General features: G+C 44.9%; 1 protein-coding gene across 1 annotated transcript in view; it reads left to right on the forward strand.

Annotated features, from left to right (window-relative positions):
• The window catches only part of LOC115079207 (receptor-type tyrosine-protein phosphatase eta-like), a 164,984-nt gene extending 159,114 nt beyond the window's left edge, over positions 1-5,870 (forward strand). The window contains exon 36 of the mRNA XM_029582465.1: positions 1,253-5,870. Coding sequence (XP_029438325.1) covers positions 1,253-1,405 — 153 coding nt within the window. The 3' untranslated portion in view covers positions 1,406-5,870. The remainder of the gene's footprint in view (positions 1-1,252) is intronic.
• Positions 5,871-19,112: the final 13,242 nt, after the last annotated feature.

Raw genomic sequence — 19,112 nt, forward strand, 5'->3', positions numbered from 1 at the left:
AGTTTTTGAGGAGTAGCTAAACAGAATCCAGGAAGCAGTGGAGCATCGGCTTGCTAGATTCCACTCACCAGCATCAACACAGATGCAAACTTACATCCAGCCCATCCTGGAAACTCTTGCTATGCTGGTGGCAGTAGTTATCAATATTGAAAACCGGAAGGGGAATCTGTATCTACGCTACCCAGAGCATATAAGTTCTCACAAAACCAACCTGCCTCCACTAGGATTCTTTATTATCTTAATTAAAGAACTGAGGGTCCCCATGCAATGCCCATGACATGGGGCAATCCTGCACATCCTCAGTAGTGCTCTGAAAGTTGTAGAACCTGTGAAGTCAGTATTTGCACCCAGGGCTCTGGCTGATGACATCGCCCACCTGTGAGGGCTTACATCCTGCTGTCCTCCGAGAACACCTGCTATAGGGTAAATAACTTTTGTTATTCATGTACACACACACACACACACACACACACACACACTGGAACTGCACTCAGTGTTCTTTTCTTTTTTTTTTTCTTTTTTCTTTTTATATATTCCCACTTTTTAAAAATAACAACCATGCATTTTTAGGGTAATTTTCAAAGCTATTGACACCTATAAAAGCCAATTGTATATGCATAAATGCTGTTATGAATTCGGCAGAGGGCTAATTGCTCTAAAACTGTGCAGGTAACCTGGTTTTGTGTGTACTTTTGGGGGTTGCAACTTACAAGCATATCTTTTTTTCTTTTTAATTTTAAAAAGCGTTGCCCGTAAGTGTACCCCACACAAAGTTCTGCACACGCAGGCTTATAAAATGACCCTTCCTGCCTGTTTTGTTTGAATGCAGCTTCCCCTGCTCTGTATTCCTGCTTGCCATGTGTCAGTGCGGTGCCGGCATGGCATTCTGATGAGGGCGGGCACAACGGCAGTGTCTCCATCTTATTTCCATAATGGGCAGAGTAGCTAAGAGAATGCCAGTATCTGCTTAGGAATAACACAAATAATTTTAAATATATATATTTATATCATAATGAGGGATCCTAATGTTTGATATTAGTAGCTGAACTCTCAGCCGATGTACACCAAAGATAGTTTAAGTGCTGCTGTTTGTGCTTTGTGCGTTTTTTCTATGAGTTTGTGTGCATTATGCACATGATGGGGGTAACTTGCTTAGAACGGAGGCTGCGTGGGCTGCAAGCTTTGTTAAATGAATAAAAATATGTGAAGGTTTGATGGCGATTTTTTTTTTATTTTCATGTGGTCCCCTCAGAGCCAGTACATCTTCCTGCACCAGTGCGCCCTGGACCTTATTAAAACGAAGAGCGAAACACAAGGAAATCTGATTTACGAAAACACCGATGCCGTGGGAATCTACGAAGATTGGCCACCAGATCTGATTAGGGCAAACGGTTACAAAGTGTGACCGGAGAAAGAAAGCGCATTGCGAAATTTCTCAGTACACGGACTTGGGAACACTTAAATGCCAGTCACAACAGAAAACAGAATGCACTGTTCATGTTTTTAAGTACCTACTTTTCCTTCGTCTAATTATGAATAACCCGCAAGTTTTTTCCTTTTTTTTTTTTTGTACCCATCCACACTGTGTGACTCCTGGTTGTCCTTGCTGGGCTGCAGGGCTGAAGTGCTTCCTCCGAGACTGGCCCCCTCATCACTGTGAGTTCATTGACCCATCTTCCCTTCCCGTCCATGCCAGGCCTGAGTTGTTCACCTCTGAGGCTCTCCCAGGCCCTGCCAGCAGACGTGAACTATGAGGTTGGCCCAAGGTTTACATTTTTTTTTTTGCCTTGGCCTGGCAGTTTCCTCCTTACTCCTTCGGGCTTCCAGCTAAAATTGGACCTGGGACTCTGATCTGGCCTTCCTGTACCACGTTTCAGGGATTCTTCTTCTTCTGTTTTTATGTCCCTCCCTAATATAGACTCGTCACTGCTGTGACAGTCCTCAGCTAAGCGCCATGCGCCAGGGCTGCTTCCAGAATCTTGCAATCTTGGTCCTGGTTCTGGCCCATGGGATGCCACCCCTAAGCAATGATCATGACGTATCCAGGTGGCTGTGAACACTGCCTCTCCAGCATCCCCACCCAACCAGATGAGCAAAAGACCCAACTCTGTAATGAACTGGGGATCTTCCACGCAGCAGTTCGTAGTAGTGGGCCAGCCCCAAGCTTTGCTTTTAGAGTGTTGGGATTGCAGAGAAACTTATATACAGACCTGAAGAAGGTGCAGTTAAATGTTTTGTGTATGTCTTTTTTTTTGTTTGTTTGTTTTTAAATTGGGAAGTGCACTACTAGCAAAATCATTTGCTAAGTACAACGAATTCTAACGTTTCTTTTAATAGAATTTTTAAAGCCAAAGACAAACTTTCTGATCATTATGTATTTTTACATTTCTATCAAAGAAATTGTGCCTGTGGGGGTTGTTCATCATATTAATCTGATTTGAAGGGTATTGGCTGTAGTTTTACTTGTCCGAGAATGGAGTTGATGGAGGGATAGAAATACAATGCAAAAATGTTTCTGTACAAGGAAAGCTTTCCTGGGGATAGGTGAACTGACTTTCCTGAAAGCCAGCCCTTCCGCTGCAGACTTACCTCCCGTCAGAGGAAGTCCAGTGGGACCAGCAGAGGCCTAGGCACTTTCCGTTTCAGCTTTAAGATGAACTTTGCGATTCTGCTGAGGTAAGTCCCCTGAAACGTCATCGGAGGATAGCACACAATTTGATAACCTAGAAGGGTGGAAGATCAAAATGAGCATTAATCCAAAACAATCATCAAAGGCCTTTTGTACACACACATCCCAGGTCAAAAGGAGTCTTCCTGCTAAGTTTTAAAAGGGTTGCAGGACTGGGTTCGGTGTGATCCAGTATGTCAGCGTTAGGAGCACAAGAGTAAACAAGTTGACTTGTCAATCTATAGCTTTTTCTAGTGACTGTTTATAAAATCATGAATCAATAAAGATCTTTATTTTTATATTGAATTTGTTAACACAAAGGGCTAGAACTGTTAGCACAAAATTATTTTGCTCTAGCAAGTTTGCTGTTTTATATATGATCATGACAATTATTTAAAGGTGCAATATATGATTTATTCAATGATTGTAAAGTGGCAGTGCCTTCTACTTTCTGCAAAATTGAATTTTTGTGTGAATAGGAAGAAAAAAATGATTGGAAACATTATTCAGTGATCAAGCAGTAGAATACATGGTCTTGGACTGATGAAAACAAAAACCCAAAATGCTGGTTAGGGAGCCATCAACTTAGGGAGGCTGCAGGCAGGGCCCGTGTGAGATTGTTGCCCTGTGTGAACAATTACTGTGCTGTCCCAGCCACATTTTATGTGTGTGTGGGGGGTTAATGTTTACTTTTTTCCTCCCAATATAATAAAAGTACCTCCATATTACAAAATGGCATCAGCTCAGGGTCAACTGGTGCCATTTATTTTTTTTTGGCAGGTAGGGCAGGAGTGCCTAGGGATCACTCCCCCATTTTAGACCCACAGACGGAGTAAAATGGGTTCGGAGGTGGAGGTAGGGGAAGGCCTGGGGCTATCTATTTTTAAATTTTGAATCACTGGATAATGGTGACTCTAGACACAGGGCGCCCTACTCCTCACGCTTCCACTTTCAAACAGAAGGAGCATAAGTAGGAGGAGGAGGCCGCAGGGACTGAGCATGCTCAGAGTCCCATGACCCTGATTGTCAGTGCTGCCAATAGACCCCGGAGAACAAACAGCACTGCTGCTCCTGCCTGCCAGGCCAACTGCCCCTCACCGGAGCCAGCGATGCCATCTTCTGGTTCTCAGACTCCACCCAGTGCCCCGGATGTGCCGCATCAGGCAGTTGCACACGGAGTAGCACCGAGCTTGGCTGCAGGGACTAGGACAGTGCAAATTGGGATTCTTGCTAAGGCTCAACGGTAGCACCGTGCACTACAGTACAGGAGACTAGAGTTCATGGAGGCGATACACTGCAGCTCTGCACAGGGAAATGCTCTGCAGTGACCCCTGCTGGAAGGTGAGCATCACTGACTAGGGACTCAGGCCAAGGATGCCTGGCAGTGCTTATTCAACATAGGGATCTTAGTTACCCAAATTTTATGAGAGAGAAGTGTTAAAGTGGGGAACATTCAGGGTTAAAAATAGAAGAGGCAACACAATCCATGATCACCTTGGTTCGCAGCAAACCAAATCTGTTTGTTTCTGTGGAAGAGATTTAGAAATATGTTGTGTCCTGCCAATTCCTCCTCTAATTATTCACCCTTGATCTGCTTCCTACAGCTTTTCCATTCTGCAGGGCATAGGACTCACTACTGTTTTAAATGCACTCTGTATGAGTAGAGTTTTTGCTCAGGTTATTTGTTTATTTTTAAAGTATTTTTTAATTCTGTGAATATTTCAAACTGAGGATGTTTTTTTTTTATCTCTAAATATTTAATATACCTAATATAAAATGCTCCTTGAAAGGCTCAGTGACTACAATGTCCCATAAAAACAGCACTAACATAAGCCAAATAAAGGAAAAAGTATCAAATGTTTTGAGAATTTAAATACACAAATTCATACTTGGGAGAATATAATTTGTTTCCTTTTTTAATGTAGTGCTGCTTTTACTGTAATTAATTTAAATTTGGTTAAAATGGAAAGATGCCACTTTTAGAAAAAAAGAAATCGGTCATTCAATGACCGATGAGTGAATGTGAGTTGACCTTGCTTTTGTAGCAAAACATGCGGTACATTCAGGTACAGTAAGTTGCACGCCTTCAGCCACCAATGAAAACACGTGCCCTAAATCCAAAATAAGAAAAGAAAGGGATGTTAAAAATGAAGGAGCTCTAGGGTTATTTTGTTGTACTTTGCATGTTTGTCAGTGCACTGGAAAGGCATCGCTGCATCGAGACACGCCGCAGTCATATCTAAGAACCATGTGCAATTGTTATATTTATGAAAAATATGTACCTTGCAAGGTAGAGAATTTTCTTCTTTTTTAGGGACCCTAAAATTCTGGCGTGTCTCGCCGCCAGTTTCTGCATGCAGAGGGGGGGAATTTGGTGGCGTAAGCATGTCCGCAGAATCGCTTGGAGTTGTTTGGGACGCAGAATACTGCCAACTTGGCATTCTGGCGGATTCTGTCACCACAGAAAAATTATTTCATTTGCAAATGGGCTAAAAAGTACCAATCTAGGATCCTGACCTCTACCCCACCTACCCTTTGCCTTAATTATTTTTTTTTGGGGGGGGGGGTGGAAGTGGGAGGGAATGCTAATCATCTAACAATCATGATCTAGGCTGCGTGTGTGTGTTGCAGGGGATTGGGGGGTGGGGGTGGCGTTGACCCATATATTTTTGGTTTTGTGAAGGAAGCAGAAAAGTAAGTAAATGTTGCACATTAAGACCAGCTCTGCCTTTGCTGGTTGAATTTTCTGTGACATCCACTAGATCATAAAAATGATTGTGCTTAGTCTCTCACGTGGCCATAATTAGGGCTGGGTTTGTTTAGAGCACACTCAAAAGTTAGATCGCTCCATTGCTGCTGAACTGAAACAAATGGGGTTTCCCCCAGGGAACTGAACCGGCCTGTACTGTGTTTTTGATCCTTTTTTCAATCCGTTTTGCAAACTGATTCAGAAACTTGTCTTTACTTTCTCATAGTTGCCTTAGCAGCTATGGTTTTTCCAGTGCTGTATGGATAATTTGTTTTTATTTCTAAAGCAATATGCAGAGGAGCAGTTGCTGTGCACTATGAAGAGGAGAATATATTCTTTATGAGATGTATAAATTCACTGTTTCATATTGCTGTACAGATAATGAGATTGTTTATCTTGACTTGAAATTACTAATAAGCAGAAGAGGTGGCTGAAATAAATATTTTGAAAATGTGTAGGCTTGGAGTTGCTTTTTCGGAGAGGAGAAAAGGGGGTGTTTAAGTAATTTCATTGTCACGCACATTACTGACCGCTGCATAATGAATTCCTGCTCTGCCTCCAACGCTGTGACCTAACTTCTGGCCTTTTGTTTCTCAGCTGCACTAATGCAGATTTCTACTGTAGCTGTTGCTTTCTCACCTAGTGACAACCAATGCTTTTCTCTCATATCATTGGCGAGTCCAACATGTTTCTGAGAAGTCCAGCAATGAGCTTGAATCTTAGCTGATGCTGTACTGCCATTTCCAACCTCCTTTAGTTTGAGCCTGGTGAAATTGTACCACTGCTGAGCTCCAAAAAAAAAAAAACCAAAATAGCAGGCAGCAGCAGTTACCATCCCAAAACAGCAGTGATATGACTTCATCGGGTGTGGAAGAAAGCATGGAGCGATGACCATGATGAATGCTTGGGCCCAGGTGTAAGAGGAGGATTGAGAGATTGGATAGAAGAACCAAAGGAGGAGCTGGTGCTGGGTTGCATTTGAGCATTTTATATGAATCTTAACTAGGCAGACCGTGGATGGGCCATTTTGATCTTTATCTGCCATCATTTACTATCAGGCCGATTCAGAAAAACACCACAGGAGAGTGGGCGAGCATCCGCTCTCCCGGCGCGCGCACAGGCCACTCTCCTGGGCACGCGATTCAGGAGGGGGGGTCCTATGCAAATTAGGGCCCGCGGTAAAAGGAGCGGCGGCTGTCAGCGGGTTTGACAGCCGACGCTCAATTTTGCCGGCGTCGGTTCTCAAGCCCGCTGACGGCCACGGGTTCAGAAAACGGACGCCGGCAAAATTGAGCGTCCGTCTTCCACCCTGCGTGTCGATTTTTATTTATTTATTTTTTTAATTTTTACTTTTGGGGCCTCTGACTTAATATCGCCATGATATTAAGTCGGAGGGTGCACATAAAAGCAGTTTTTACTGCTTTTCTGTGCTTTTCACAGCAGTTTTTACTGCTTTTCTGTGCACTTTCCCGGCACCAGCAGAAATTAACGCCTACCTTTGGGCAGGCGTTAATTTCTGAAAGTAAAATGTGCGGCTTGGCTGCACATTTTACTTTCTGTATCGCGCGGGAATAACTAATAGGACCATCAACATGCATTTGCATGTTGCGGGCGCTATTAGTTTCGGGGGAGTTGGACGCGCGTTTTCGACACGCTATTACCCCTTACTGAATATGGGGCAAAGCTAGCGCGTCAAACGCGCGTCCAAATGAGCGCACTGTACTGTATCGGCCTGTATGTTCTTTAAAAAAAAAAACCAACCTTAAATATATGAATATGGAAATACAAGATAAACAGCATGAAATAATGTGACCACCTCAATGCAGCTGCCCCTTGACTGTATAATTTCTGCTACATAAATAAGTGACATGTGGGAAGAGGTTTCCTACCTCAATTGGAACCAGGGCTGGGATCCAGCACCATGAGCCTTCCCAACTCATCTAGCCCAGTGACTGCAGTGAGTCCTCAGCAGGGGGCCACGCACCGGGCCTCCCTCCAGAACCCTGTAATTGTGAACCCTAAGTCCAGCTGGTAGATGTCACCCTTGCACAGTGACTGCAATTCTCTTCCCCCAGAGGCTGGGAATACTATCTTCACAGCTGGCTGGGGAAGCAGGAAACCTGAGCCAGGAATCAAACCCTCTCTAGGGGTAGCACACAGCACTGCTGCAGGCCCCCCCCCCCCCCCCCCCCCCGACCCAAAATAATTGATTGTAATAGTTTCTGGATTCCTGAAGTTGCTTACTAATGAATCCAGTGGCATGGAAGAAACTGCAATTAAAATGGCCATCAAATGAAAACATAAAAAACGTGTTGCACCCGCTGCCTTTGAGTACCAGTAGAATCGATGCATCTGTGTCATTTCAGGAAGCTTAGCCCTGCAGTCATGTTTGAGCTGCGAACGATTCCCTTCTAGGCTGACATACTGCACGTGCTGAATTCTTCCAAATGGGGAATGCCATAAAAATACTTTCTCATGTTGGTTTACAGTTGTAACAAAGGGCAAGCTTGCCTTGCAGAGAAAAGCTGCATGTTGGACATAAGCTAGTTCTCTTCTAGTTAGTTTTCAAGCTGCTTAAAGCCACTTTCCAAAAATAATCATAACATCAGCAGCAAGATCAGACATCACTATCATCTGAATTCATAGACAAAAGAGAGAAGTATTCCAGAGCCTCTTGCACAGGAGTAGAGCCCTTTCCTTTCTCACATGGTCTGGGTGCCTATATAGTTCCCTGTCATTAGGTAAACACTGAGCCAGTCCTAGTATTGCCCCGCTGCTTACATGAGGAAGAATTTTCTGCTTTTCTTTTAAGACATCAGTTAGGAAAATCAGACTTGCAATCTCCATGCACGAAAAAGGAATAAATATAGAACATGAAGGATGATAACATATTAGTTGCTACCACCCAAGAAAGAGATCTAGGCGTCATAGTGGATAACACATTGAAATCGTCGGTTCGGTGTGCTGTGGCAGTCAAAAAAGCAAACAGAATATTGGGAATTATTAGGAAGGGAATGGTGAATAAAACGGAAAATGTCATAATGCCTCTGTATCGCTCCATGGTGAGACCACACCTTGAATACGGTGTAGAATTCTGGTCGCCGCATCTCAAAAAAGATATAATTGCGATGGAGAAGGTACAGAGAAGGGTGACCAAAATGATAAGGGAAATGGAACAGCTCCCCTATGAGGAAAGACTAAAGAGGTTAGGACTTTTCAGCTTGGAGAAGAGATGATTGAGGGGGGGATATGATAGAGGTGTTTAAAATCATGAAAGGTCTAGAATGGGTAGATGTCAATCGGTTATTTAGTCTTTCAGATAATAGAAAGACTAAGGGGCACTCCATGAAGTTAGCATGTGGCACATTTAAAACTAATTAAACTAATTAATTAACTAATTAATTAAACTCTGGAATTTGTTGCCAGAGGACATGGTTAGATCAGTTAGTATAGCTGTGTTTAAAAAAGGATTGGATAAGTTGGGGTTATCCTCAAGTAGACCTCTTTGTGTCACCTGAAAACCGCAAAGTAGAGAACTTTTGCTCTCACACTCACAGCCAAAAGATGCATTCTCCCTCTCATAGGCCACCAGTCTCCTATATACATTCCCTCCACTTCCACTTCTCTCGAAGACTCTCTTGAAGTTACGTCAGGACAAGGGAACCGTGATCCTCATAGTTCCTCACTGGTCACGCCAAGTGTGGTTTCTGATTCTTCAGGACCTCTCCATTCGCAGGCACATTCCCCTGGGGAAGGATCCGCTTCTGATCACCCAGAACGACGGGTGTCTACACCACCCCAATCTTCAGGCCTTGTCCCTGACTGCCTGGATGTTGAAAGGCTAATTCTTCAGCCACTCAACCTTTCGGAGCCAGTTTCCCATGTCCTGATTGCTTCGGGGAAGCCTTCCACGAGAAAATCTTATTTTTACAAATGGAACAGGTTTAAGTCATGGTGTTCCTCACTATCACTTGATCCTTTTACCTGTTCCACCACGAAGTTTCTAGACTATCTCTGGCACTTATCAGAGTCAGGTCTAAAAACATCTTCTATCAGGATGCATGTCAGTGCGGTAGCCGCCATCCATAAAGGTGTTGGGGGATGTACCCATTTCTGTACAACCCCTTGTGACACGCTTTTTGAAGGGCTTGCTCCACCTCAAGCCTCCACTGCGCCCTCCGGCCCCTTCTTGGGACCTCAACCTGGTTTTGAGTCGGCTCATGAAACCACCATTCAAGCCTCTCCAATCTGTGATCTTCGCTATCTCACATGGAAAGTGATTTTTCTTTTGGCAATCACATCCGCTCGCAGAGTTAGTGAGTTACAGGCTCTAGTTACCTTATCCACCTTACACTAAACTTCTGCACGACCGGGTAGTACTCCGCACTCACCCTAAATTTTTGCCTAAGGTAGTATTGGAGTTTCACATTAATCAATCCATTATATTACCTACCTTCTTTCCCAGGCCCCATTCTAATCCAGGAGAACAGGCTCTGCATACCCTTGACTGCAAACGGGCTCTAGCATTCTATCTAGACCATACAGCTGCCCACAGGAAAAGCACTCAATTGTTTGTTTCTTTCCATTCCACCAAATTGGGACAGCCTGTGGGAAAGCAGACTCTCTCCTCCTGGTGAGTGGACTGCATATCCTTTTGCTATCAGCAAGCAGGCATTCCACTTCAAGACCATGTTAAAGCACACTCTGTGAGGGCCATGGCGACTTCAGTAGCACACCTACGCTCGCTCGGTGCTGCTTCCTGACATTTGTAGGGCTGCTACCTGGAGTTCTCTCCATACCTTTACAGCCCATTATTGCTTAGAGAAGGCTGGAAGACAAGATTCCATCTTCAGCCAGTCTGTCTTCTGCAACCTTTTTGCAACTTGATGTACCAACACCCTTCCACCTGCCCATTAGGGTTCAGGATGACCTTTACCAAATTTCCACCCCAATTGTTGTGCCTGTTGCACGTCTTGGATATATTTGGTGCATACTCGGACCTCAGCTCGGTACTCACCCATATGTGAGGACTACCATCCTGCTTGTCCTGTGAGAAAGCAAATGTTGCTTACCTGTAACAGGTGTTATCACAGGACAGCAGGATGTTAGTCCTCACGAAACATGCCTGCCAACGCGCGGTGTTGGGTTCATTACGTTTTCTTATTTTATTTTTTGGCACTTCCTGTAGCTTTAAACAAGACTGAAGGGGGACCCCTGCTGGCTGCAGGCTTAGTGCCATGCTGGGCATGCCCAGTAGGTGCCAGTCAAAAGTTCTAGAAACTTTGACAAAAGTGTTCCGTGATTGGGCTCCATCCTGTGATGTCACTCATAGGTGAGGACTAACATCCTGCTGTCCTGTGAGAACACCTGTTACAGGTAAGCAACATTTGCTTTCTGTAAATAGGATGAATTAGCCATTACAGGTGGGTGATGTCACCGAATGAGCTCAGCCTCTCCAAGCTGATAGCGCTTTGACCTCTACTGAGCATGTGCAGCATTTGCTCATTTGTGCTGGAGCAACTGCACATAAGTAGTTACATTGGGGGGGGGGGGGGGGGGTGGATGGGGATAAATAAAGGTTTGCCTAGGGTGCCAAACATCCTTGCACCGGCCCTGTGTTTACTCCTCCATTTCTGCATGAAATGATAGCTGATGAATTTCCATTTCTTTGGCTTTTAATTTATTCTCTTGAGGACTGTGACTCTTCCCTCTTTATGGTCTGTTTGTTTTTTTTTGTTCATGGTGTTTTTTGATAGTTATGATCTTAGTTTTTGATTTATCTTTTTAATAGCTGCCTTTGTCTCACTAGAGTACATCATGGGGCTTGGCAAAGAACAGAGGCGTTAAACGACTCCTTCTGTGCGTTGCCTGCAGTAACAATTTCTTGACTTTTGATACCAGTTTAGTCAAGTTTTTAGTAACGAGCATAGGTAGAGCAAGGATGGATCCTAAAATAATACTGCCAGCTTGCATTTCATCGCTACATAACTATGACATGGGATGCTTTTTGGTTCCGATTCTTCTATTTTTTCATAGCACTTAAGAGACAATACTTCGTCCAAAACATTTTCTCTGGTTTAGACATCTAGGTTACATTTTATTTCTGGCAAGTAGCATTTACTAGTATAGATGATGAAAACAAAATAAAATTACTTCTGACTACTGACAATCCTAACAGCTTAATTACAAATAAATTACTGCACCACTAATCTTTTAAATGATCTAGATACTTGCAATGAATGAAAGGCACACCGCAATGGGAGCCATCGTTTAACATCAATGCAGCAGACACTGATAAACAAAAAAAGCTAGAAGTTGTCAATTTCATTAAAAGCTTTGTGTACTGCACTATCACCAGTTCTAGGTGCGTCGCCAAACTGCATTCACGATTACCATTAGCAGGTGTTCAGTTAAACAGCAGGAGCACAGCAGTCTTGTCCGCAGCAGGCAACCAACAGCGGTGTGCAGGGAAAACAGTTTTGTTTCGTGTTTGTTTGGGTTTTTGTTTTCTTTTGGTTTTGTTTAATTTTTTTTTTTTAAAAACATTTCACTTTTTTTTTTAGTGCGTGCTAAATGTTTTTAGCAGGCACTACATTGAAAAAAAAGTTTGTCATTTCCAATGCAAAACAGAAAAAGAAACAAATTGCATTGTTTTCTTGTCATTGTCAAATGGCAACACATCCCTAGCACCAAATGCAATAAAATAACACTGCCAGTCTAGAATAGAACGCAGGTTGGGGGCTTTTTGTAGGTTTCTGATGTAGCTATTAACTGTCGTCATGCATTTTATGGATTCAAATTAACCCTTGCATGGTTTAAACTGCATAAGAATGAACGTCTATGTGCTGTGGAAACCCACAGCAAGCATAGCGAATCCTTGCTTTCACTAGCATCCCAGCCCGCCTTACAGGCCATGAAGTTGGCAAGTCTTTGGAAATGAAGTCTCCAGCAGCGCTATATGATCTTTGCCAGTCCTAAGCACTAACAACATCACTGAAGAATGAGCAGACCTGGGAATTTCGTAGAAAGAACTTCCTGATCAGCAGTGCGAGTCGCTGTAATTATCCAATATATCCTGATAAAACAGCCTGTGCTTCCAACTCTAAAAACCCATTACCGAAGGACCTGTTTTTGTCCAGTCAGCACCCAAGTTTATATACAGGGCAATTTTCAAAGGTTTTTACCTATATCAAAATGCTCCCCCAGTACAGATAAAAGTACTCACATTGTTTCCCAATGTATGTACTTCTGCCATCAGGGAAAGACAGCCGGGATTACCTGAGGAGAAGGAAAGTATGTGCGTACAGGGAGTTTCACTTTGAAAATGAGCTCCAGGCATTGCTATTTTCCCCTGTTCTGTCATGGTATGTGTATCACCTCAAAGCTCCTCTCCCTGCTTCTCAGCACCAATTTTCCAAGCTGGCCATGCTGTGTTATGGTTATTGGTGTTTGGCTGGATCCTTGGACACTGTGGCAGCTGACCACGCCCACGGGGGGCAGTCCCGTGAGGGACCACGGTGTTGGGCTAGACTCTGGACACACAAACACAGATTGAATCGTTATTTAAACAGTTTTGGAAACCACCAGAGGTGGCAGTAGTGAGTAGTAGATGTTGAGCCCAGCTGGGCAAGTATCCACAGGACGCTGGAACAGTGGATCCTCTGCTTGACTGTGCTGAAGTGGAAAGAGACTGAGAGTTATAAGTACACAGTGAGAAATATACAGAGTTCCAGGTAGAATAGGTGAAGCTCTGAGACAGGGAGAGCAGGCCCTCGAGGAGCGAGTACCTGATCCCTTAGACCAGGGAGACTCAGTGATATTGTACTCCACTAGACGAGAGGTCTGCACTGGAACAGAGGGCAGGCCCTCGAGGAGCGAGCACCTGGTTCTGTGGAATAGATGGTAGTTGTACTCACAGATGGAAACTGTTAGTAAAGTCTTCCAAGTAGAAAGGATTGTAGATGCAGGCAGCGACTCAGGGAACATGGGCCCTTGAGGAGTGAGTACTGGTTCCTGATAGCACCTGAAAGAAGCAGAAGAGGCCCCCCGAGGAGCGGGTACCCCGTTAGCAGTAAGAGTTCCAGAGAACGCTGGAGTGGCAGAGAGCGAATCCCATCCGTAGTAATCCGAGTAGTTGGTAACTCGATTAGCTAGCAAAAGAGGTAGGCTTAAATATCCGGGCAGCATGACGTCATCTCAGGGGGACGCCCCTGAGGTTCGTGCCAATGAGGCAATAAAGATGAGGGTGGCGTGCGCGCCCTATGGTACCTTGGAGAGGCATGGCGGGAAGCAGCACCAAAGCCAGTCCAGGGACGCCGGAGAGGTCAGCAGACAGACGCCGCAGCAGCCAGTAGTCCGAGGTGAGCGGGAGGAGCCGCAAGAGGAGTAAGGTAGGCGGGGCAAAGCCATCGTAGACCGACGGTCACAACATGCTGTTGCTGTTTCCTCGCTCTTCCTGCAGAGATAAATGGCTGCTTATCCCGGGTCCAGGACCAGTGCAAGGGTATCTGGTGTCCTAGGTGCCTTCTACCGTGTGCCCCCCCCGGTCACCCACACCCCCTCCGATCACACCTCTTACCTCATTCACGGCCTGACAAATCTTTACTCCTCTTTGCTGTGAGTGGGATGGGCTCTGCTCGTGGCACCACACGGCTGCTCTTCAGCGCCCCCTGATGGTCGGCGCCATAGGTGGCCACCTAGTTTGCCTAATAGGTCACGCCGGCCCTACCCAGCTCCTAGTACTACCAACAGCATTGGTGGGACCCATTTGCCCAGAAAACACAGAGATAACTGCTTATCAGAGAGCATCCAAGGATCATGGCCCCCAAGTCCCTGCAGGAAGCAGCAAAAGTCATGCCTGGCACTAGAGTTGGCCACACCCAAATAGAGCTCCAATTGGCTCCGTTTGCCAATTGGTGTGGCGGAATGTGGCATCCGTGAGAGATTGTTGGGGAAGTACAGTATGTGAAGAGAGCTATTATTATTCATGCAACACCATGCTAACCCCACAGCTAGGCTCAATGTAATCTTTCAGCGAAGACCCACGGATGTAGTTTCCTTCCAGAGCCTAGTCTGCATGCATCCCAGGTCACCATTGTATAATGGCTGGGACGTGCCACAACTGTCATGGGGCTGTGAGTGCTACATCTGCAGGTATTCCAGTTTATCATATAGCTATCTAAGTAAATATCCTAGCACCTGTAAGTAGTCCAAAATTCAGCCGCACGCTTATTATCTGGTAGCTGGCTACAAGACCTTATTATACCAATCAGGAAAGATCTTTGTCTCCTGGCTCTCTATAAAGCACAATTTAAAAACCTCTGTTTAGTATTTGAGACCATGAACGGTCCCGGTCAAATTTATCTCCACGATCACAGTCAATATTGTTTACCGATCAATCACCGAGATCCCAAGATGCTTGCTTATTAACTTCCAACAGTGAAGGAGGCACAGATGATCCAGAGCTTTTTCCTGTTTCGTGCCAGTGCTGTGGAATAAACTCCCAAAAGAATTTTGCTAGTTGAATGATTTGGCTTTTCTCTGTTCCTTGAGGATCTGCCTCTTTACCCATGCATATGAGTCGTAATCATAACACTGTTGTTGGCCGGCATTTTATGTTTCCTGTATTGCTGCAGAAGGGGGTGATGTTTTTGTAGTTGATTCCATAATGCCAATGATGATTATACTTTATCCGTCATCGTATTTGTTGTATTTTAAGTTACTGCCCTTTATTTGTATCTAACATGTATATTGCCTATGTGTAATTGCTTATTGTTGATGCTTTGGCAATAATATTTTTTAATCTTATGCTGTTTCTTGCCATGAACATTATTTCAAATAGTGAGGTATAAATGATTAAATAACTAACAAACAATAGGTTAAGACATACGAAACAATTTAATTTCTTCGCTGTGGTGTACAGTTGGGTACAAAAAAAGTCAGTTTTGACTCAGTCAGGATCCTGCAAGTCACCTCTGACCTGACTATCTGAAGCATGCGGTGGTGGAGAGGGGAAAAAAATCCCTTCTCCATGGATCTACAATGTGTTTTTAATAATGGAAAAGGCAAATCCAAATTGAGAAAAATTGAGAAAAGATTTTACCTGGGAAACCAAGCAGGGAAGGGCACCCATGCCGTTTCACAGAGCATTTGCTTTTACCAGATGGGCTGGGCTGGGGTTGGGGGGTGGGTGGAGCCGACCTTCGTCATGCAGGGATTTCATTTTGAAAACCCCACATATCATTCATGGTGCAGACTCTGCATCTCCTGCAAAGCAGATATAAAAATCCATGGTGCCAGTTTGTTACGACTGCCGGCTCGCGGGACGTCCCCACAAGCCGGTGCACTTACCCCCGCCGCCCGCAGCGATGCGCCACTGCCGCGGACGGTGAGGCCTCTCCCGCGTAGCACGGAGGCCGCCATCCTCCTGCTCTCTTTAGGCGCACGCTGGATCCTTGGCCTTAAAGGGCCTGCAATTGGAAAGCCCTATAAAAGGGCTCTTCTGATTCTCCCACTTCAGCAACAAGTCTTGCTACCAGTAGTTGAGTGGCCAACGCCTTTATTCGGGTCTCCGCCTTGCCTCATCCTGCTTTCCAGCCAAGCCTCATCCTGCCTTCCAGTGCCTCCCTGCCTTGCCCTTGTCTTTGAAGTCTTGGCCTGCATCTCGGCTTTGGGTTTAGAGCTATCCCTTGCTTGCTGCCAGGACCTGACCTTAGCCTTGAACCTAGACTACATTTTGTCTGCCGCCAGCTCAGACTCTTGGCCTGTGGACTCTGCCTCAGTTCCCTCCAATCACTCAAGGGCTCGGCCCGCGGAGGAGGCGGCTGGTACAGGTTGAAGCTCTAGCCTGGCCCGCGTCAAAGCCCGTTCTCCAGCTGCACCACGGCACGAAGGGCTCACGCGCACTCTGCTCCTTTACACAGCTGACCCCAAACTTTGAAAGGGAAACTGGGGAATTTCTCTTTGAAAATCTGCTTGCAGGCCCACAAAGCTACGAAATACTCTTGGGCCTGCAAGCACCCTGCAGGGTTTAAAAATTGCCTCATATGTGCCCGCTGGACAACTTGCGCCTGGCATGTATATACTGCTCTTCCTGGGACTGCACTGATCCTCTCAAGGTCCAAATACTCTCTCTGTTACTTAAGCTACTGACTGACTGGACACAGCATGCTGAGAACAGTGCAAATCTAGGAAGAAAGGGGTTGCAATTGGTCCTGTTTATTTCCCCTCTACAGGCACTTCAAAGTGGATTCTGTTCAGGTACTGTTGATCCTACCCTACCCCCAAACAGCTTACAATCTAAGGGCCTGATTTACTCCCATTCTGTCTTTATGGGAAAATTGTTTAGTGAGTGAGGTCCTTACGTTTGTCCTTATGGTAATGGAGGGTAAAACGACTTGCCTGGGCTCTCAAGGAGCAGCAGTGGATTCGAACCCTGGCTTCCCTGGTTCACAGCCCACTGCTCTCACCTCTTGGCTACTCCTCCATTCCACAGCCTTACAAATATATTTTTGCATAGTGATTTTTATGTTTTGTTTTGTTTTTTTTTACAAGGCTAAACCCTTTCAGAGGTTTATACACTGTATATCTTCTTTATGATATAAAGACTTAATCCCTTCTAGATTAAATAGCACCACCTGCCATAATGAACCTAGGTCCCAGATGATTAGTTCCTATTTGATGAATACACATTGATTTTTTTTTTCTTTAATCTTAGTGATCCAGGAAAGTGTTATTTTGTTTATTTCTTGGAAATGTAAAAAAAATTGTGATAGCTTTTTCTTGGACTAATGTAATGCATTTCTTGAGTAGATGTCAGTAGTATTCCCTTCCTCAGGTCCAAGTGGAATGAGCAGATCAGAGCAAGAGCTGACACACACGACATGCTGCTTTATCCAGTTTAGTTCAGCAACACAGTCACGCAGGCGTTCAGTCCACTGAGACGTGATTAGGGTTGCTGCCTGATAGCTCTGAATTTTGAATGCACGGTAGAGGTCTCCCAGAGTGGAAGTAAAATACCGCATCAAGTATTCTCCTTAAGCTCTTCCTCTCTCTCACTCCCTGGCTTGCTCCCCTCTAATGCAGATTTCTGCTTTGCTGGCTGAGGGCTGAGTCTGCAGCCAGAACAGACAGAGGAATAGCAGCTGGAGGAAATTGTATTGGCTGATCTATCGGGTCTTATCTAGGAGCTTCCAGTAGATCTGGCTTGCCCCAGATGAGGAGAAGGAGAGGCAGCTTGCTCTGTCTCAGGCTGTGAAGGGTATTATTCCAAGCCCTGCACGTCCCTCATGCCTTGCTGCACAGTGAGTACAAGAATCCATCTGTATTGCTGGTGCATTTCACCAAAGATGCAGCTTCTATTGTCTCTGTTCCATTGCCTGATTGTAGGAAATAACAGTAAGCAAATTCTGTTTCCAACATCAGACATTGTTTTGGTCTCAGAAAAACCCTGTAATTTAGTGCTTGGTTTGTCCTTGTTTGAAACAAGTTTCCATTAAAAATGTATATGGTGAGGGCAAAAAAAATGATTTAGTGTTGTCTAGGAAGAACATTTTTGGTCGGGGAGGCACGGGGGACACATGCAGATTGCTGCCTTGCTTGTTTGTATTAACTGCAGAAGTTGCCATGCCTATATTATCTTCCAAATAACTATTTCTGAGTGCGGGCTTCTACGTCTTACTTAATCCTCCTTCCTCTTAGTCCACAGTGGAAAAATAGGGTTGATCTGGTGCACTATTACTTTGCCGACATGTGCACTGGGCGTAAAGAGTCAGGATGCTGCAGTGCACCTAATTAAGTTGCAAACCAGCTAAAGCATCTGCCTGAATTAAAAGAGAACCTCTCTCTTGCAGTCTTGGAACAAATAGCTGAAAACTGAGTACCATGACCAATAGTGGAAGCCAAGTGGCAACTTTTATAATATACAATCAGTGTGATTTAGTGCCTGGTCCGGCGTTAATCCCTTTTGGAGCAATGTTGTGTACTGTGCTCTGTGCTTGGAGCTGGGAAGTGTAGCCTTCCGCCCCTTGTCCAGCACAAACAAAGAATCCAAAGGAAAACAGCTTTCCAGAAGTGTGGTAGAGTTAGCAGCCAAGAGAAATGAAAAAGGGATCTTCCTCGGTGACTTGCCTACAGTAAGTGCAGGATTTTGCAGAATAATTTACCCAGTGTGCCCTGATGACTAGCCCAGGTCCAAGGCAGTGTTGCTTGGCTGACATGACAGCTGCACACTACCAGGGCATGGCTGCCTTGCTCTTCCCCTGACCTGCTTCCAGCAGTTCTGGGCTTTAACTGTGACGTAGAACTTTTACTGCCCTCTCCTGGAGGACATCTAGCCAGTTGGGTTTTCAGGATTGCCATAATGAATATGCATGAGATAGATTTGCATACCCTGGGACTCCAGGGTATGCAAATCTATCTCATGCATATTCATCACGGATATCCTGAAAATCTGACTGGTTAGCTTTGCCTCCAGGAGAGGTTTTGAAAACATTGAACTAATGGATCTTTATAAAGTTAAATTTGGAAATCCAAGCCAGATCACACTAGCATGGGAATGGCCCAGTGCTATTATGTAGTGGTGCAACTAGATCTCTTGGCCCTCGGCTAGGTTTAATGAACTGAGCCCGCAGGCTGATATTTGTGTGCCCTGCCATTGTTTATGAAGGTTGGTTGGGTGCTCTTGTCTGCTTTATA

This window comes from Rhinatrema bivittatum, chromosome 17 (assembly GCF_901001135.1).
Source record: "Rhinatrema bivittatum chromosome 17, aRhiBiv1.1, whole genome shotgun sequence".
Taxonomy (NCBI): domain Eukaryota; kingdom Metazoa; phylum Chordata; class Amphibia; order Gymnophiona; family Rhinatrematidae; genus Rhinatrema; species Rhinatrema bivittatum.